This window comes from Candida margitis, assembly GCF_024628925.1.
Source record: "Candida margitis strain CBS 14175 chromosome Unknown scaffold34, whole genome shotgun sequence".
Classification (NCBI taxonomy): domain Eukaryota; kingdom Fungi; phylum Ascomycota; class Pichiomycetes; order Serinales; family Debaryomycetaceae; genus Lodderomyces; species Lodderomyces margitis.
Genome location: NW_026261845.1, coordinates 90,039 through 110,638, shown reverse-complemented (window position 1 = coordinate 110,638; position 20,600 = coordinate 90,039). Strand labels below are relative to the sequence as shown.

At 37.8% G+C, this 20,600-nt stretch overlaps 10 protein-coding genes across 10 annotated transcripts; 5 read left to right on the top strand and 5 right to left on the bottom strand. All coding sequences in view use genetic code 12, as the record gives it.

Moving 5' to 3' along the window:
• Positions 1 to 575: 575 nt before the first annotated feature.
• Positions 576 to 1,607, top strand: PGA54 (Pga54p; the record flags this gene model as incomplete). The annotated part of the gene is made up of 1 exon (XM_051815847.1): positions 576 to 1,607. The coding sequence occupies one exon, from the start codon at positions 576 to 578 to the stop codon at positions 1,605 to 1,607; it is 1,032 nt and encodes a 343-aa protein (XP_051670788.1).
• A 720-nt stretch (positions 1,608 to 2,327) lies between these two features.
• On the top strand, positions 2,328 to 5,039 carry CANMA_003651 (uncharacterized protein; the record flags this gene model as incomplete). Its single annotated transcript, XM_051815846.1, has 1 exon — positions 2,328 to 5,039. The coding sequence occupies one exon, from the start codon at positions 2,328 to 2,330 to the stop codon at positions 5,037 to 5,039; it is 2,712 nt and encodes a 903-aa protein (XP_051670787.1).
• Positions 5,040 to 5,232: 193 nt separating this feature from the next.
• Positions 5,233 to 6,978, bottom strand: CANMA_003650 (uncharacterized protein; the record flags this gene model as incomplete). Its single annotated transcript, XM_051815845.1, has 1 exon — positions 5,233 to 6,978. One exon carries the CDS (start codon positions 6,976 to 6,978, stop codon positions 5,233 to 5,235), a length of 1,746 nt encoding a protein of 581 aa, XP_051670786.1.
• A 1,164-nt stretch (positions 6,979 to 8,142) lies between these two features.
• On the bottom strand, positions 8,143 to 8,787 carry CANMA_003649 (uncharacterized protein; the record flags this gene model as incomplete). Its single annotated transcript, XM_051815844.1, has 1 exon — positions 8,143 to 8,787. The coding sequence occupies one exon, from the start codon at positions 8,785 to 8,787 to the stop codon at positions 8,143 to 8,145; it is 645 nt and encodes a 214-aa protein (XP_051670785.1).
• Positions 8,788 to 9,134: 347 nt separating this feature from the next.
• BGL2 (glucan 1,3-beta-glucosidase) lies at positions 9,135 to 10,216 on the bottom strand (the record flags this gene model as incomplete). Its single annotated transcript, XM_051815843.1, has 2 exons — positions 9,135 to 9,998; positions 10,154 to 10,216. 2 exons carry the CDS (start codon positions 10,214 to 10,216, stop codon positions 9,135 to 9,137), a joined length of 927 nt encoding a protein of 308 aa, XP_051670784.1.
• An 883-nt stretch (positions 10,217 to 11,099) lies between these two features.
• On the bottom strand, positions 11,100 to 12,341 carry CANMA_003647 (putative methyltransferase; the record flags this gene model as incomplete). The annotated part of the gene is made up of 1 exon (XM_051815842.1): positions 11,100 to 12,341. One exon carries the CDS (start codon positions 12,339 to 12,341, stop codon positions 11,100 to 11,102), a length of 1,242 nt encoding a protein of 413 aa, XP_051670783.1.
• Positions 12,342 to 12,615: 274 nt separating this feature from the next.
• On the bottom strand, positions 12,616 to 14,004 carry BFR1 (Bfr1p; the record flags this gene model as incomplete). Its single annotated transcript, XM_051815841.1, has 1 exon — positions 12,616 to 14,004. The coding sequence occupies one exon, from the start codon at positions 14,002 to 14,004 to the stop codon at positions 12,616 to 12,618; it is 1,389 nt and encodes a 462-aa protein (XP_051670782.1).
• Positions 14,005 to 14,914: 910 nt separating this feature from the next.
• On the top strand, positions 14,915 to 15,775 carry IDI1 (isopentenyl-diphosphate delta-isomerase; the record flags this gene model as incomplete). The annotated part of the gene is made up of 1 exon (XM_051815840.1): positions 14,915 to 15,775. The coding sequence occupies one exon, from the start codon at positions 14,915 to 14,917 to the stop codon at positions 15,773 to 15,775; it is 861 nt and encodes a 286-aa protein (XP_051670781.1).
• A 294-nt stretch (positions 15,776 to 16,069) lies between these two features.
• Positions 16,070 to 17,314, top strand: LAB5 (putative lipoate synthase; the record flags this gene model as incomplete). The annotated part of the gene is made up of 1 exon (XM_051815838.1): positions 16,070 to 17,314. The coding sequence occupies one exon, from the start codon at positions 16,070 to 16,072 to the stop codon at positions 17,312 to 17,314; it is 1,245 nt and encodes a 414-aa protein (XP_051670780.1).
• A 565-nt stretch (positions 17,315 to 17,879) lies between these two features.
• Positions 17,880 to 20,066, top strand: HOS3 (histone deacetylase; the record flags this gene model as incomplete). The annotated part of the gene is made up of 1 exon (XM_051815837.1): positions 17,880 to 20,066. One exon carries the CDS (start codon positions 17,880 to 17,882, stop codon positions 20,064 to 20,066), a length of 2,187 nt encoding a protein of 728 aa, XP_051670779.1.
• Between the last annotated feature and the right edge of the window lie 534 nt (positions 20,067 to 20,600).

The window sequence follows — 20,600 nt, the reverse complement described above, 5'->3', positions numbered from 1 at the left end:
AAGCTTTTCTATTTGATTGCAAACATTTAAAAGCCACAAATATTAAATGCAACACAAACGACTATTTTTTTTTTAACATGCCACGCGCAAACATCATACTCTACTTTTTATTTTTATTTTTATTTTTATTTTTATTTTAATAAACCCTTTGTGTTTTCTTGTTGTTTATGTAACAATAGTAATCCCATACAAACAAAAAAATTTAGACGCCCCATTAACTTGTCCTATTGTTCTAGGATGTGTTACGTTATGGTATGGTATGTATCGTAACCATAGCTTCATGCTTATTTTAAAATCACCTCAAAAACACTGCCTTCGCCTTTTAAAATGCTCTTCAATTCCCAATTTATATATTACCTTTTACAATTCCTTTTCTTCTTTTACGTATTTCACCACCAACTACACAGATCATCTTTTTTTGACAGGCATTTAATATAAAACCAACTATCGACATTCATTCCTTTTATATTATTTTAGTCCATATTAAATCACTCAAGTCAAAAAGCTCACCACTACTCAACAAAAGTTCAATACTACAACAATCGTGAAAGAATTATTCCAACCCTTCGTCAACTATGCAATTTAAATCTTTAGTAGCATTGGCTATTGCAACTTCATTAGCCCAAGCAGCAGCTCCACCCTATCACTTGTACAAAAGATACGAGAATGCCACTATTCCATCATCATCCTCAGATGGATTAGCATCTTCTTCAGCAGAAGGTAGCTACGGATACTCGGCCAGTGTTGTTCCAACTTCTCAAAATTCAGAAGCAGCAGCAGCAGCATCATCATCATCATCATCACCTTCTTCTTCAAGTGATGAAGACGAATGGATTACCTCAACTATTGTCGAGTATATTACTGTTTCTGATGCTTCAACTACTCAAACATCAGCTACAAACACCTTGACATCTACTTATCCAAAATCATCTGCAGCAGCAGAAGGTTCATCATCTTCCGATGATGACTCAATCACTTCAACTATCATCGACTACGTTACATTGACATCTGATAGTTCAACTTACACTTCAGCTACAAACACTGCAGTCACAACCTTTGCCAAATCGGGAAGCTCAAGTGATATCACTACTTCAACCATTACCTCCGTCGTCACTGTGACTGATGCCAATGGTTCTACTAAACTTTCCACTGAGACTAGTGCTACAGCTCAAACAGGTGCTGCTCAAACTGGAGGTTCCAAACAAACTGTTGCTGCCGAGTCAGCAACTGCTCAAGGCTCTACTTCAACTACTGCCGCTTCTGGAAACAACGACAAGGATGTTTGTGAAGCATCAACCGTAACTGTCACTGTGACCGCTGCTCCAGCCACTACTTCTTCTTCCAGCAACAGCGATGAAGAAGATGACACTACCATCACTGTTTCAACTGAAGTTTATGTCACTTCATATCCAGTTCAAGCTGAATTTACCAACAGTGACACCACTACTACAATCACTTCATTTGTCGATGTTACTCAAACTCAATTACACACCTTCACTTCTACATTGAGTCACTACAACAACGCATCATCTTCATCTTCGATCGTTCCAACTTATGGATCTTCTGCTTACTCCAACTCTACTGTTCCACTTAGCACTGCTTGGTAAGGTTCATGGGTAAGAGTTGAATAAGACGAAAGTACTTGTTCCCTTTTTGAGTCAGGTAGAATTTTGAAGTTTGTTGATTGATGCTTCCCGCTGGTATTGTTTATACTCAGAATGTTGTTAACCAACTCTACTTTTTGTTTTTGTTTTTTTTTTATATATATATATATAGTATTTATATTATTATACTTTTGGATACCTGTGCTACTGATATACATTTTACTTTAACTGAACCTGTATTTGATAAACCGTTCTCTACTGATGATAGAGCGAAACATGAAACGCAATACTTAGGTCTTGAGATAGAACCTGTAATGAATCAAGTTAACCTCATTCCTCCAGTGCTTCAATGGCAAAGTTTTGAAGTACCTACTTCGGAGCAAACGCGTGTTAATCTTTTTTTCTTCTTTTTGACTTGTGGCTAGGGGTAAAAGATTTGCAGCTGCTTCACTGTTTTTGCTACTACACGCGACTTCTTTATAGACAAAGAGCACACAAAGTGACGCGGTTAAAAAGAGATTTAATTGGTTATATACACTCCCCATATATTTCAAGAAATCAGAAATCAATTTTTCTGTTTTTCTTCTCTAATCAATATAGACAACGATTACTATTGAAGCCTGTTTGTGCCCTGGCATTCACTCATCACTACATCTTCCATCAATCAACTAATTGACTGCTAATACGTTGGAGATTGAGAAGAGACCCAAAAATCTAGACACCATGTCGTCAAGCTCCTCCCCTTTTAAACCACCTAATTCACCAATATACATTGATGATTCACTTTCACCAGTGAAGCTACCAACAAGATCACCGATGAAACCACCGCCATCAGTACCACTAGTACCACATCGACCTTTGCAAAGTGGGACGCCACCGGTCAAACAACTGACAAATACAAACGCAACGAAGCTAGGCCAGCAACAAACTTTGCAAGCACCGTACACAGAAAAGGTCAACAAAACCACTTTTCTAAACATCAATTCGGCTCAACGCCGCTCAACTATAGGTATACCAAAACGTTCATTCTCGTCTACTGAACGCCCAAAGCTAAACCTCACGTCGTCATCATCATTGAATAAACTTCCAGGTAATCGAATGTCGATAACGTCGCCATTACACAAGAGACGTAAACCGGCTAATTTGAGTAGCATTCAGAGATCTGCTATGGAGGTTGAATTGTACATGTCCAAGTTGAATGAGGATCGCGAGGAGAGGTTGAAGCATTCAGGGTATAGGTCGAGTATGTCCGAAGCAGACGAGTTGAGCTCGCCAATAAAGAGAAATGCCACACAACTGCATCGTTCTGCAATAGAGCCAGAGGCGGTCAGCGATGCAGATGAGCTAACTGAGAAAAGGAGGAAACAAGTGGAAGATGAGGACGAGGATGTTGCTATTTTAGAAGATAAGGACTCAACCAACGCGACCAAATCTGTTGAGAATATTGAAGTAGGTAGAAGGGAAGTAATTGATACCGCTGCGGACCTTGGAGCTAAAACAGATGTCCCCAAGAAGGAGGAAAAACTAGCTGATAATGATAGTGCCAAATCGAGTGACGGCGATTTTGAGATATTGGGTGACAACTTTTCGCGAGAGCCAAGTCAAACTTTAACTCATAATCAGGTGACTAGATTGCTAAATGAACTGAAGCAGAATAGATACTCGACAAAAACGCCAGATAGAATGACCGAGCCCCAACCGCAAAGACCACACCCACATCATGTGAAACCAAGCACAGTAGATAATGACCAAGAAGAAGATACCGTGTTGAGTCCATTGAGACATGATTTGGATGCTGTCAATGAGTTTCAAGACGAGGACCAGGATGATAATGAGTTAGAAGATGAACCAACCATGAACTTCCTAGATTCGCCAAACTCAAGACCAATGTTTCCTCTTTCATACATTGAAAAATTACAGTCCGAAAATGAGAGAGAATTGAGCAAATTGAATGAAGAGCTCAAGCAACAGGATTTGAAAATCAATCAATTGAATGATGAGTTGAGTAAACAGCGTGAAGCCGAACACAGGTTGAAGCATGCACTGGAGCTTAATAAGATACAGCTAGAACAACTTGAACGTAATGTGGCATCCTTGACCAAGCGGAACACCATCTTAGAGTCTTCCAATATGAGGTTTAAGTGTAAGTTGATTGATTACAAAATCACGGTGAATGAGGTGGAAGAGGCGAATCGTGCCTTGACACAAAAGAATGATGATTTGGATGACAAATTCTCCAAGCTTCAAACTGAACATAGTCAAATGCAAAGGGAACATATTGAATTTACTATGAAAATGGATGATTTTGAAAATGTCAAATTAAAACTTGTTAATGAAAAGCAAGAATTGTTGGATAAACTAGGCAGCCTTGAGCAAGAATACGACAGTAAAATTGATCACCTAGAGGAGAATGTAAAGTTGTTAGAACAGTCAGATGAGCAATTGCGACTGACAAATACTGATATCAGGACTCAACTTGACGGTTCACAGGCTAGAATTGAACAGTTGCAAGACGAAAAGAAAAGATTGGTGGCTATAAATGACGAAAACCAGGATTTGGTGAAGGAGTTGGACCATCTAATATCCTCAACCAAGCAAAATTACGAGGATGAAATTTTCAAGTTGAAAGATAAACACGAAGAGAAAGTTTCTCTGTTGTCTTCGGACTTGCGGGTTGTTCAACACAGTGAAGCTCATTATAAGGAACTAGTCAACAATTTGTCGGAGGAACTTCAAAGTAGAAACAAGCAGCTTGACTCTATCAAATCTCAATTTGAATCACAAACAGTTGATTTTGATAAAGTGGTTTCAGAAAAAAAACATCTTGAATCAAAGTTGTCGCTTCTTCAAAATATTGAGTCAGATAAGAACCGCATTGAATCAGAATTGATCGATTTAAAGAATAAATACGAAAATGACTTGTCGTCCAAAGAAGACGAAATTTATAACCTCACCACCAAACACAACAACGTACAGAGAGAAGTCCACCAACTTAAATCAACAATAACTGATTTGCAAACTCAAGTTAAAACTCAATCGCAGATTATAACCAGTCATGAGTCGGACATATCCACTTACAAAGCGGAGATTGACAAATTACTCGATGCAATAACCACCTTGAAACAACAACTCACCATTAAAGAATCACAAGCGACTCAATTGCAACAAGACATAGATGCACTAAAAATCAATCAACAACAAGAACTCAAATTAAAAGAGGATACGCTAGTGAAGTACCTTCATCAGGAATATTCCCAAAAACACACGACAAAGATGACTGAAGTTAAATTGTATTATGAACAAGAGTTGAGAAATCGGGATTTAACGATAAAGAATCTAAATCGAGACAGTGAGTTTTTGCTGAAGAATTTAGATATTTTGAGACAAAAGTATAATGAATTATTGGGTGAAAGAGCAGAACAAGGCGACCTGTGAATGAAAGGAAGGAGAGCCTTCGTTGTTGATACTAGGTAAATTTAAATGTATATGTATAAATTAAACTAAAATCTGTTTAATGCCAATGAAATGAAAGACTTAATATCAGATTCGAACAGAAATGAAAAACTATACACGCTAGATGAAAATAAATAAAGCAAAACCCAACTGACCACACCCCGCTAAGTATTTCTCACGGCTTCTCATACTGATGTGACAACATCACTTCTATATTTGATACTTGATTCGATAAATGATATGTCAAATCTTCCTTATGTTGTTCTCTTTCTTCAATATCAACATATTCTTTTCTTCCTCTCAACACCCAATCAAAAAAACATATAACGAAAACGACGCCAAATACAGCTGATGAATAATTCATATTTCCACTTGACACGGGCATCACTGAGGGGAAATTATAAAACACGGTGGCAAATATTGACCAACCCACAAGCACCAAGTTGCAAATTAACCCAATTCCAAATCTATTCAACCAAAATGGTCCATGCTTAATTTGATTTCTTTGGAAAATGAGACACAATGTGGGGATCATGTATGATAACAAGAGGAAAACGACACATGACACAAGGATGGAATTGAATGCCGTTGATGAACCCAAATAAATACATCCAATGACACCAACCCAAAAACACGACATGATGTGAGCATTAACTACGGTTCCCGTTTTGGTATTGACTCTAGCCCAGTATTTCGACAACGGCAATCCATTATCGCGTGAGAAACTCCAGCATATCCTTGCAGACCATGTATGACACCCAATGTTGCAGCCAATGGCCGTGAGTAAAATCAACACTTCTAACCCTATGGCGGCAGCTTTGGAGTTTGTTGCTTGGTAAAAGATATCCATAACTGGCACTCCCGTGTTTGAGGCTAAAATATCATCCAAGTTGCGAATGCAAAAGAAAATGGCAATACAGTAGGTGAAGGCAGTGACGAAACCAACAATAACTGTACCTATTATCGCTTGTGGAATTTGCACGGCGGGGTTTAATGATTCTTCAGCTATATGTGTGGCGGCATCAAGACACGAGAAACTCCAATTGGGGTTGATTAGCCCTACAATGAAGGCAATGGCAGCTGAATTCCACCCTGTACCGTTGTTGAAATCAACAAAGACAAATTGGGCACTGGCGAAATCACCCTTATGCATCGACAAGACGGTGATGATGATTATTATAAATGACGCAAGTGAAATGTACAATGTTGCCGAACAAATGGCTGGCAACGGTCCCTCATAGATGTTGAAAAATAACATCAAGATATTAAACACTTCATAAACAATAAACACTTGCCATCGTTGTACTGTAGTTTCTGGATGAAACAAAACATACATACCCGTGATTGCCGTTGCAATAGTGATGGTGACACTAGCCGAAGTAAACACCGAACCCAACCAAGAAAGTATCCCCGTAGTATACGCCATCAACCGCGAATACTTGCGCGGAGCCAACTTCATTGTCCAATAAATCTGACCCGCGGCATTAGGGTAAGCTGATGCCATTTCACTCAAACTTACAGCGATGCACATGGCGGCACTGGCGACAATAATGATTCCATACAAGATCATCATGGGTCCACCGGAAGAAATACCAGCAATTAATGAGCCACTAATACCGAACCACGAATTAGTTATACCAAAGCCAATCCCCAATAATGAAATAAAGCTGAAATTTCTTCTCAATTCTGGTGCGTACCCTGTATCGGTTGAAAACTCTAAATTGGCTTGTGCTTCTTGTAATAACCTTGATGCTTCCTTTTCATTAGGGGCGGCACCAGGGGCCATAGCTATTGAGTCCAAGTTTCGTACATTTGTTGGTTGTTGGGCTAACTTATTCGATAGAACGTAGTTGATTATTTGACCATGGTCGATACTATGTCTTTGGGTAGACGAGTCCTTCTTTTCTACTGAATCTGTCATCGCTTTCTAAAAAAAAAAAGAAAAGGACCAATTGATAGATGAAGTGTTGGAAATATGTTGCTATCTTTTTCTTTTGTTGAGGGGATGAGACTTTGACATGGCTTCTGTTTGCCCATATATATATGTCATTTATCACCCCTATCAAAATTGAAATTGACGATCTTTTGTTAATAAAGGAGAGGAAAAGAGAATATAATAACACTTTGTGCCGCCGCTTGATAACTGCTTCAGTTTACAACGAAAGTAATTAATTAAATCTGTCAATTCATCGGGGCTGGGGAGGCGCTTATCTAAGCTAAGAATGAGATCTCTCCAATTTTTACCCAATTGGTCGAAAATAATACCTGACAGACTAGTTACACAAAAATTAAAACAATTTGATTCCCTTATCTTTCTATAAATTGCAAACAACAGCCAACAACAATAAACAGTAGATGTAAAACCAATTTCTGACTTCAAATCCAAACACACATAAACATTGAAATAGATTATATGCATCCGCCCACACCCTTGCTGTGAGATATTTTTTACTTTTATTTTATAATCTTATTTGGAAAGTAACCGCGTTATATTTACTTAGCCACTTCCAGAACTTTTCAATGATAACCTTCCTTTTAGTCCCACTTATTTATGAGTAATGTGATGTTGTTATTCATATACTACCACATATCTAATAAACCTCTCTACTAACATGTAAATCTTTTAAAACTCTCAATAGAGAGTGCATTTGGATTTTGCTGTTTATTGATACCTAAATTGTATTAAGAAAGCGAACGTATATTTCCCCTCAATTATAGAAGCCACTCTAACATCATACTTATGATCTATTAGAGGTATAACAATATTGCCTCCACTTCCAAATATGCTATATATATATATATATGTAACACATCACATAGCACTTTTATATCACACATTTTCTCCTCAGTGATATCATCCATTTCATCATGCAACCCTCGACGTAATAGGTATATATTCCCCACAAAATTTAGTCACAACAGAGCTTCCTTATAACTAACGCAAGAAGAGCCGTGAGGTGGCATTTCCTAAACAAGCCAAATCCCTCTCTGTGTATCACTTTACTCCAACAAATTCAATGACTGTACAATGTTGCATGTATTTGGTTAAACTGTTACTTATTTTCGAATCCGAACTACTTTTCCATCAAGCATCAACATAAACCTTCTTCTTCTTTGTGACTCTCCCTCTTGGCAACATTTCAACATCTCTCGATTTCAACCACATCCATACTTTCCGCCCAGTGCCACCAAACTCATCATACAAAATCAAACTCCATTTATCAACATACGCATCATACTTATAGATGCCACTCCATACTTCTTTCGTGTTCCCCTTGTACCGCTGATACGTCAGATTGCCTTCGTCCAAACATGGGTCGCTAACCAATTGGCGTGAATCATGGTCAATGGATTCAAGAAATATGATCAATTGATGCTCATTTTCATCAATACCATTTTTACCATAGCCCTTCTTTAGATGCGGTTTGATTTTCAATTTCCCATGATGCCAAATCAACTGAGCAGAAGGACAAGAATGGTTTTGCGCATTGCCATAAACGAGATACTGCGCCGTTTCATAAGTCATCGTTTGTAAATCAAACGAATATGATAATCCAGGTTCATGAGGTTCAATTAAATATTCTGTGTCGGGTTGGAAAAACAGTGGGCCCGTCATCACTGATTGGCTTTGTGTTTGCCATGTGCCATGAATATTTGGTGGATTGAATTTGGGTGTTTTGGTATACGCTGTGGCCAAGAGGCTTATTAAAAGTATCAATACTCTCAACATCACCAGTTACACACACAAGGATAAATTCTAACTCGTGTTAGATCTAGATTTCTCAAAAACTAACTTGCCATCTTTTCATCTTATACTTTGTTTTCTTGTTTTGGCAAAAGCTGTTTTTGAGGAATGTATAACCTCTTCATTTTGCAACTATTTCCTAAAACTTCTTATCTTTAAAAAAAACACAATAAACTTTCACTTTTTTATTTTGTTGTTAAAAACAAACTCTAAATACCTATATAGCTATATAAAAATAAGCAACGAAGAAAATCAAATGGAAAACACATGTGCCAATATCACAACCAAGGTTTGAAAAGACAGATGCTTCCAAGAGGAAATGACAATGACGTTTAATCAAATTGACAGTCAATGCTGTATTTCAATTTGTTGTTGGAATCCCAAACACCCCAGTGTTTTTCAACGTCAGAAATACCGGAGGTGTCAGGCTTCCATGCTTCATCAATAGCTTCAAACACAGCAACATTAACACCCCAACCTCTCATGGCACAAATAGCTTGTTGCCAATAGTTTTTAGCATTGTCAACACCTGGATCAGAGCTTTCATAGTTTGATCCATCAGTTGGCCAACCAGTTTCACCAACCCAGAATTCAATATCGGTGGATCCTTTAACAGTTTGGATGGTTTGCAATGCTTGCATAATGTCATCAAAGAAGGAGTATGAGGCATTTTGGTTGGTTTGTCCTTGCCAGTATGAGAAGGCATTGGCGTAAACAACGTCAGCAGTTTCAATAGCTTGCTTGGATCCACCATCAACCAAGATGTTCCATGAATCAACAGTTCCAACTGGAACATTTTCATAGGAGTTTCCATCTTTGTCCTTGATGTCCTTGACGGTTTGCTTGATATCATTGATTTTGTCAGATAATTGCTCAGCAGTCAAGTCTTGTCTATAAAGAGCTTCTGAACCAACAAGGAAAATTTTAATTGTTGATGATGAGATTTGGGTCAAGTATTGCTGCAAGGCTTGTTTTTCAGCTTCAAAATGAGAGTCATCAGTTGGCCAAATACCCAACATGATTTGGAAACCTTCGGCTTCAGCTGCTGGACCCAAGTTTTGTAAAGTGTTGCAATCTGATACAGCATAAGTTTTGACGATTGAAGAGGAACCTTTAATCAATTCCAAATCAGATTTGAACTCGTCAGCAGTTTTACAGTTTCCGGAGTTGTCCTTGACACCCAAGTTGAATGCAAGCTAGAAAGGGGAGTTAGTACACAATGATTGGAGATAAAGAAAAGCCTCTTCTACTGAGCCATCTTGACATATTGTGGAGATATAGGTTGTGTCTTATGGGTGGCTCTGGAGTTTTTAACTTAAAAACAAAAAAAGGAGTTACTCTGAATACATACATCACCAATTGCATTGGCAGTAGCAAGTCCTGCTGCTAAAGCTGTTAAGAAGTTGAATTGCATAGTGTAGTTGTGTATGTGTAGGCTTAACGAGTGGAATGAGGTGGTTTAGGTGTAATAAGTTGTGGAGAAGGGAGGGGGTATCACTTGAACTCTGTTGTTGTTGTAGTAGTAGTAAGAAGAAGAAAAAGGGTTCTATTTGCTCAAGATATATTTTTGTTGATTTTGGGGTTGCAAGATTTTTTTTTCTTTTTCTTTTTCTTTCGTTCTGTTTTGTTGTTTTTGTTCAATTGATTGATTGTTTATTGAATGTTTTTGCTCTCTTAACTAAACTACTGCGGTCTACGAAATATATTTTTTCTGTTTGCCTGTGTGTTGTTGTATAATTGTCCAATAGTACACTACCTTATTTCCTGTATATAATTCTAAATTACCTAATTAAGGCAATGTCGGCCCATAAACGAAAAAAAATAAATAAACAAATCACTCAATGCATCAATCCTAGTATATGTATGTATGGATGTAACACCCACTAATTCTATTTTTGGAAAATCAAACAAAAGTGACAGATCACATTGGGTAGCTCTAAAAGAATTAGTTCCAGAACTTTGTATTTTAGTAGCAATTAGACTCCTACCAATCTAATATACGTCTATATATGCGCACTCATGTTCTTATCAACGTATATGAAGTTACTCTAGAGCTTTGGAGCTCTAGAGTCAGACCCCTGGTATTATCATAGATATTGTTGGATTGTTATACTGAGAGCTAAATATTTTATCGATTCGTATATTAAAAGGTCTAGACTTGCTGCGGTTCCTTTTTTTTTCAGATATGATGTTTCCAATAGAAATTTACTTAACCCTCTTTCTATATGCCTAGAAAAATGAACTGAAACACATTCTCATTTGTATATTGTCTATTTAATCCTATCGTTTCACCCCACTCATTGGAGTAACTTCGTTAATGCGATCAATGTAGCTTCTTCAACTTTGCATCCTTTGGGTGTATCTAACCTATAATCAAACAACTTCAGCACACTATCCAAACCTTCGAATATGGCACTTTTAGCCTCATCAGACTCAAAATTACGTTGAATAGTGGCATAATTGCCTAAAATCATCAATAAATTCTTATCACTACTCTTCTTCTCTGTACCCAACTCTGTCGGAGATAAGGCAACCTCTTCTTCCACCGTTTTGCCCCATTTATCGAAATAATCATCACAATTGACAAATATCGTTTGGCTATATCCATCACTCAACGGCGAACTTGTAAAAACTTTATTAAATTGATGCTCATTCACCATTCGTACATGATACCCAAACGACAGCTTATACCCACTAACGCCATACGCCTGCTTTGCACTAACAATAGTCTTATTTCGTACATCAATAGTCACACGTGAATAAACCGGCACTTCCCTAGCAATATCCAACTTCATGGCTTCTGATTCACCAATATTTGCATATTTACTAACCGTGACCTTATGTGGCGATGGTACTAATTTGCCCTTCTGCGATGATGATTTAATTTTGGGAGTTTCTCGTGGGATGATTATCCCTTCTTTAAAATCTTGATATACGTTGTTGTTTTGCATAAATGGTAAACTGGGGATCTTGGGTAATTTAAATGCATATTTGAATTTAGGTAAAATATGGGTAAATTTGGGATTTAATCGGGGCAGAAACATGGTTTTAACTAGATATGGAGGAGTAATGAAAAACTGCAATAGACTAGCCAATAATAATGCATCATCATCGTCATTACTGCTGTTATCGTCATTGGAACCATCAACGTTATCATTTGCTTCTTCATCACCCCTTTCTTTGTAAGGGGTTGTTTCGGCAGACTGCGATGTTGTACTCGTGTCATCCTCATCAAACACAAGTTTCTTCCCAACTGTAGATACATTTTGCTTCTTTTCACCTACAGGTGCCTCAGCAACCAACTCCTCCTGCTTAATTGGCAGCTCTTTCAATACAATGATTTCAGCTACGTTATAAATCAAACTAGCTTTGGCAATTTGATAAGCAATCATTGTTTTCTGTTGCAAGTTGTAAGCATTTTTACATGATATTACACCGGATGGGATACAAATTGAAACCGATGCAGCACCCGTTGGTTGCTTTGTTGGTTTTTTGGTTGATTTTGCCTCTGGCGAAGCATCAGCTTTTCTTTTCGCCATATTTTACAACGCAAAGTGGTAATTGTGTGGTTATAATAAAGGAATCACAATTTTTCAATGCTCATCAAGTAAATCTTTTCTGCTACCAATCTCTCATTCTTTCCAAAGAAAAGAATATTTTTGCAGTCTATAATTAAGTCTCTTGTTATTAAAATATGCCATTATACTGAGTTATCACTAATTATCACTAATTATCACTAGCTTCACTAAAATTCTACTCTACACACTCTATGATTTTTTTTTCTTTCTCTCAAATGTACTTCCTATATAGCTTCTATTCCTCATCATCATCTTCCTCTTCATCAACCTCAAAATCCTCTTCCTTGAATTTAGCAATCTTGGCCTTGGCTCTTTCAATATTGATTTTGGTTTGTTCTTCTTGCTTTTCCTGTAAAGCTTCCAAAGTTTCCTTCAAAGTCTTGATTGTTTCAGGAACATCATCTTCCTTCAATGGGAATGGAATAGTCAAATCACTTAAAGCAACAACAATTTCAGGAGCAACGGTGAAATTCTTTTTACCACCCTGCTTCTTACCACCTTTACCTTTTCTCTTGGTTCCGGTGAAAAAATCATCTTGTTCCTTTTTAACAACAACTAAATCTTCAGGGAATTCAATGACTCTAGCTTGGTTTTTGGTGGTTGATGGAACCGATGAAGATCCATTTGCTGCTGATTGGGTTTGGCTGGTGACAGCTGGTTTGACATAAGATGGATCAAAATAAGACAACAAGTTGTGGATGGAGTTGATTTCCTCGGTAAATGCTGGAATTGAAGCATCAGCCAATTCTTGCTCAGCTCTTTGTTTCAATTTAGCTTGTTTTCTTTCAGCTTGTTGCGCCTTGTATTCTTCATCTCTCTTTTGTCTTTCTTCTTCCATTTGCTTTTTGAAATTTTCAAATTTAGCATCGAAATCACTTCTCAATTTTCTAATTCCTTCATACTTGGCATCTTTTTGTTTTTTGATTTCTGATCTTTGATCATAGATTTTGTTTCTCTTGGAAATGATTGTTTTGTTCGAATCATTGATTTCATCTAACTTCTTTTGAATGGTTTCAAATTGAGCTTGGACTTCTTTATTATGAGTACCAGCTAATTTCTTCTTCAAGTCAGCAATTTTTTCCTTGTCTTGGTCAATTGAAGCTTGAATTTTTTCAATTGAACCAAAATCTTTACGCAATTTACGCAATGCACTCATTTCTTTAACAAATCTTCTTTCATCAGCCAATTTCAAATTTCCGGCATCAATAGCTTTATCCAAGGCATCAATTCTGGCGTCAATTTCACTAACGCTCTTGAAGTTGTTTTTAGAAGTTTGTTGTTGAATCTCAGCAATCTTCTTCTTCATTTGACCATCGATGGATTTAATTTGATCATTGATATTGTTTCTCTCATTCTTGGAGGATGATTGTTTAGCAATCAAGGATTTCAATTCAGCAGTCAATTTGTTTCTTTCATCCATAACTTTTTGGTCAATTTGTAACTTTTGAATTTGAGCATTCAATTCATTATTGGTTAAATCCAACTTCTTGATTTCCTTCTTCAAAGCTTCAACTTCATCCTTCATAGCTTTGTCATCAGGACGTTTGATGAATTTTCTTTGGCTGGATGAAGTAGCCTTGGAGTTGGCAGAAGAAGCAGTAGTGGCGGAAGAATCAGCAGACATTATTTTAAAATAGAACCAAATGGGATTGTATAAACGAGGAAGTTAATGACAGGATAGAAGGCTGGAGTTTGTAGTGCTATATGCCCAGTAAAGGTGTATAAAGTAAAAATATAAAAAAAATTCAGTTAAAACCAGCAGTCAACCAAGGTTGAGATCATTCAATAACTCTTACGTGGAAATTTTAACAAAGCCTAAGAGAGACAAACTGTTGTTGAAAAATTTGAAAAAAAAAAAGAAAAAAAAAAAATTAGCGTAAGCAGTACTGCATATAAAAATATTGACAGATCAAAAGTTGGAGGTGCGGCTTGGGCTTTTACACAGGGTTTTTTTTACTTTGGTCTTGCTTCATTACTATACATTGTGCAAAAGAAGAGTCCATTGTATATGGAGTAGGGCAGCGGGTGTGAAAGGAAATAGCTGAAGTAATTCGAATAGTGCTTGTTAGGTCCTTTTCTAGTAAGCTTGAGAGAGTTGCCTCGTATGTTCAAGTTGTCACAACTGTGGCGCACAGAGAATTATACCTTTGTAAAAGTACCATTAAGAACAATGATCTGTGCTCTCTCATTGGTAACTTAAAAGCGTATACCCTCAGAGACCCATATATTGTGGTTGTAATATATTTAAATGAGCCGCGTCTCGTATAAGCTTTGCTAAACGACATCGCTACCAAGCGTTTATAGAATATTTCTTTTTTTTTATGTTCTTTTTTTCTTCTCTTTGGGAAAAAGGAAAACTTATAAACTCAGCATAACTTTTGGTCCATTGACATCGAAGCTCCAGCATACCTTCCGAACCAAGGCAGACTTATTTCACTACGATAGGCCAACTGTATCTCTCCTACTCACATTACATATTCTAGCCAACCACCAACAAGCGCTATTTGTCATATATGCATTTCCAACCCAACACAATGTCATCAGATTACGCCAAATTGGTAGCCAGTCTTGCGCCAGAAGACATTTTACAAAAATGGTCTGAAATCACTCCATTAAAGAAAATTTCCGGTATTCCCAGATCAGCAGGATCTGATTCGTCCAACACCGCTAGTCAAGATTCAAGTTTATTCAATGGCCACGATGAAGAACAAATTAGACTTAAGGAAGAATTGTGCATTATTTTAGACTATAATGATAAACCACTTGGTGCAGGAACCAAGAAGTTATGCCATATTATGGACAATATCAATCAAGGATTATTACATCGTGCATTTTCAGTGTTTTTGTTCAATGAAGATGGCAAGCTTTTGTTGCAACAACGTGCTGATGAAAAAATCACTTTCCCTGCCATGTGGACAAATACTTGTTGTTCTCATCCGTTATGTGTGCCAAGCGAACTAGGTATAAGTTCTACATCCAACGATGTCAATGACTTGGCCACAGCTGTTGAAGGTGCCAAAGTCGCTGCTCAAAGAAAATTGGACCATGAATTGGGGATTCCTTTCAAAGATGTCCCCATTGAAAATTTTACTTATTTGACCAGAATCCATTACAGAGCTCCTAGTGGCGATGAACGAAGTCCATGGGGAGAACATGAAATTGACTATATTTTGATTTTGAGAACCAAGAATGATATAACATTGAATGCCAATGATAACGAAGTCAAGGACTACAAATATGTCAGTGCTGATGAGTTGAACCAAATGTTTGAAGATGACTCATTAGTTTTCACTCCATGGTTTAAATTGATTTGCAAAACATTCTTGTTCAAGTGGTGGTCTAATTTAGATAACTTGTCACAATTCAAGGATGATGAAATCCACCGTTTACTATAAGGTTGTTGCAAAAAGTCCAACATTTTTTTTTTCATGACAACTACATGTTTTAGTATAATTTAACTTGTGTATTGTAGCAATATGTAGATATGAACATGTATCTGTAGCAGGTATCCTATGTAGAATAAATGGAGTCAAATTGACGCTACCTATTTTGACTTCTGAGTCCTGCACCCAACCATCTTCTTCGCTGAAAATCTTAAAATCATGAGACGAGCCAAGACCCACAGTACTCCGAAGCAACCATTAAGTCATTGAACAACACTTCCATACACTAAGCAAACCTGCTTCAACATGATATCAAGAAATATTCCAAAAGCTACTAACTCTATACTTAAAACTCAATCCTTGAGGTTGTTAGCCACAGATGCTACACCTTCCATCACAACCACCACAACCACAACCACCACCACTACGATTGCACCCAACAAAGTCTCCACGACAAAGACAACCACTGTCAAAAAACCAAGAAGGAAGGGCACGTTTTTCACCGATAAACTAAACACGGGCCCTTCGTTTGATGATTTTGTAAGTGGTAAAGCTAAAGATATGCTTGAAGATCCATTAGAAGTGGCTAGGAAAGACCCCAATGCGAAACTTCCAAGCTGGTTAAAAGTACCCATCCCTAAGGGTAAGTCTTTCCACAATGTTAAAAAGGATGTTCGTGAATTGAAGTTATCAACTGTTTGCGAGGAGGCCAAATGCCCCAATATTGGTGAATGCTGGGGTGGTAAGAAATCAGAAGCTACAGCAACAATTATGTTATTGGGGGATACATGTACAAGAGGATGTAGATTTTGTTCTGTAAAGACTAGTCGAGCACCGGGAAAACCCGACCCAATGGAACCCGAAAATACCGCTGAAGCCATAAGTCGATGGGGATTGGGCTATGTTGTGTTGACCACGGTAGACAGAGATGATTTGGTTGACGGTGGTGCTCATCATTTGAGAGAGACTGTTGAAAAGATAAAATTGAAAGCACCACAGATCTTGGTTGAAGTTTTGGGAGGTGACTTTAGAGGTGATTTGGAGATGGTTAAAGTCTTGGCAGGTTCCGGGTTAGATGTGTATGCTCACAATATGGAGACAGTAGAAGCGTTAACACCACATATCAGAGATAGAAGAGCTACGTACCAACAATCATTAGCCGTGTTGAGGACGGCAAAGGAAGCCAAACCTTCATTAATCACCAAGACATCGTTAATGTTGGGCTTTGGAGAAACTGAAGAACAAATCATATCAACTTTGAAAGATTTGCGTGGTGTTGGCTGCGATGTGGTTACATTTGGTCAATATATGAGACCAACTAAGAGGCACATGAAGGTAGTTGAATACGTGACACCAGAGAAATTCGACTATTGGAGAGATGTAGCATTGGATATGGGATTCCTTTATGTTGCTAGTGGACCATTGGTTAGATCTTCGTACAAAGCTGGTGAAGCATTTATTGAAAATGTGTTGAAAAAGAGGAGACACAATGTCGGTGAAGCGCCAAGGATGTTGCAAGAAGTTAAACCAAGTATCTTTCGTAGATCATGAATTGGCATAAAGAGAGAGAGAGAAAGGTGTGAATGTTTGTATTTATTTAAATAGGATGTTAAAAGGTGGGGAGGAGGGAGGGGAGAGGATTTAAGTTTAAAGTTTCACAATGAACGCGACAATAGAAAAATTGTGAAATTTCTCTCTTTCTCTTTCTCTTTCTTCTTTTCTAACCCTTTTAGAGAAAGATCAAAACATAGCAACTATATATATATATATCAATGAAACACTGTGATCAAATTGATGGACAAAAAGCAATGGCTGACCTATTGAAATAGCTTTACCCTCTTCTTACGTTCATACCAAATAGCACTGAGCTATATTAGATACATTCAGACTTTGCTTTACTGGTGGTGAAACGTCACGGATTTCCTCCACATTGATTTTGTGTAATCAGCGACCAGATCAAAAATTGCATCATTCTTTTGTATCAGGATTGGTCAAATTTCCAATAAACGCAAATCTTTGGCCTTTTCTTCTTTCTAATAAAGTTCTACTACATCCCCTGCCACAGCTTTGAACCTCAGAAAAAGGAGGATTAATCTCATCCATCTACTCGAATTCCATGTCGCATCGAGATAAACTCTCCCACCATCATCATCATCGAAATGACAGTGAGGATTCATTGATCGAGGCATTTGAAACAACCTTGACAATCAAACCCAGCACCACAGAATACGAAGATAATGACATTTCCATCGATCACACTGTATTACCCAACTCTACCGTAAACTATACTCGAGACACTACGAGTATGGTTGACATTGAAGAGTTAGAGGAGAACGAACAATTTTCAGAGCAAATACCCAAATTCAAGACCAATAGAAGGTACAGCTTGCTCCCCACCAAAACGGCATTTAAAAAAACCGGATCACCTGGACTAGAAGAGTACTATGTTCAGCAAAAACTCGACCCCAAATTTCATGACATTTTAAAACCCAGCATACTAATTGATGAAAAATTGATCAAATATCACCACACATTTAGTGATTTCATAGCATCAAATCCCCACATCAACAAAGAGTCTCCTCGATTTCAACACAATTCCGAAAAGACGTTGGTTATTTTATCACCATATAGTCCTGAACACGCATTTGGTAGAAAATGGGTGACAAAGTCGTACTTGTCGACAATTTTCGAACGGCCACAACGATTACTAGCAAGTTGCATTGGTGTTGCTTCAGCGATTACAATGTACCCTTTTTATTACAAACTAGTCAACTCTACAAAGAGAAGCTCCATTTTTGCTTCACATGTACGAAAAATTCATGGAAAGAATTGGCCCAAGAAGCTATTTGAGCTCTGTTTGGAGAGTCATGACAAGTTGAATAATGATGAAATCGAGGTTCCAGAGGATTGGAATACAGGAGATATATATCTTACACCAAAGACGATAAATGCGATAGAGGGGGTAATTGGGACTATTGAAACAGCAGTGGATAGTTTGTTTAAGAACAAATCAACTTCTTCTCAAGCAAGTATTGGTTCAAGTAGCAGAAACAACCATGATTTGGCATTTGTGGTGATTCGACCACCGGGGCACCATAGTCACGCTTGTCTACCTAGCGGGTTCTGTTTATTAAACAATGTACAGATTGGAATCGAATACGCATTTGAAACGTATGGAGTGACCCACTGTGCCATTTTGGACATCGATTTGCATCATGGAGACGGATCGCAAGATATTTGTTGGGAAAGGGCCGGGTTTACTGGAGATTATGGACAACAAGCTGAAGATGAAGTCGACGATCCATCTTTGAACCCGCGCGACGAATATGGCAAAAGATTCGCCACGTTCCCTAAAGTAGGGTATTTCTCGCTTCATGATATAAAATCCTATCCGACGGAATTGGGATTTGCGACAAAGGAAAATATCAAGAATGCATCAACATGTATCATGGATCACGATTTAAATATTTGGAATGTGCATTTACAAAATTGGAAGACTGAAGATGAATTTTATAAACACTATCAAACTAAATACGTGGCGATTTTAAACCGAGCCAATCAGTTTTTAAATAATGCCAAGAAACAGCATGATCAAGAGTGTGAGGAGTATTTGACGCAGTTAGCCAAGTACAACAAGTACTTGTTAAAGCCACATCTATACCCAAACCAAAAACCCGAGAAACCAACACCACCTCCAGCATACAAACCTTTAATCATAATATCTGCTGGATTTGATGCATCTGAGTATGAAGATCCACAAATGCAGCGACATGGAATAAATGTACCAACATCATTTTATGCCACATTTACTAAAGATGTGGTGAAGTTGGCAAAAATACACACCGAAGGGAAAGTCATTTCATTTCTTGAGGGTGGTTATAGTGACGGGGCATTAACAACAGGCATTTTCTCCCATCTTATTGGATTAAACAATGACGATGATCTTTTGTGGAATCATACCTGGGGATCAGAGCAAGTAGTCAAGGAATTGGTTAAAGGATGCAAGAAAAATTGGACGCCTTATAAGAACCCCAAAAGCGAAATCACAATCTGGGCCAATGAGGTTATCAAATTGGGACGATCCATGATGCCCAATGCTATCTTACCCGCAAATCACATATACAGGGATCAGTCAAAGGAACCAGATGTTGTTAACGGCAAGCCGATAAATCGAATGGTGAAAGATCTTATGGATGGCGGAGGAGTGGGGATCATCGACACTCCCAAGATTAAAAGAGCTGAAGATCGCGAAGAATTAAAAAAACCAGTTAGACACACTAGGTCCTACTATAAGACAGTATGAGGTAGTGAATTAATAGATTGCATATTTTGGTTAGTAGACCTTTGTAGTGTGTAGCACACGCGGCTGGGCTAAGTGTGGGGGAGAGAGGTAAACGCGCTACCAGTGTACCTATTCCAGCTAAAACCTTAAAAGTAAATTAAATGTAAACCTTTTGAGCTCTACTGACAACTTAATAGACGGCGGATTCACAAGAATGAGAACTCTAAAAGATGATTATGAAGATGAACATCTCTAACAAATACGATGCTGCATCCAGGGCTAAATTGGTTGGTTGTGAGAACAGAATGAAAAAACAAAAAAGGATGTGCGTGTTGCGAGACATTACCCAAAGCGGTAACAAACTCTCCAAAAAAGAAACATTTAGTTGGCAAATTGGTTCCTTTCTGTTTTTGTTTCTCCAATCTCTTGCAAGTAACATATAAAGTCCCTAAACCTATAGCTATATATGATTATGAAGGTTTCTTTAATTGCAAGGGGAAAACAATTTGTACTATTAAGTGTGAAAGAGTTGACATATTCTACACGCTCCTGTAT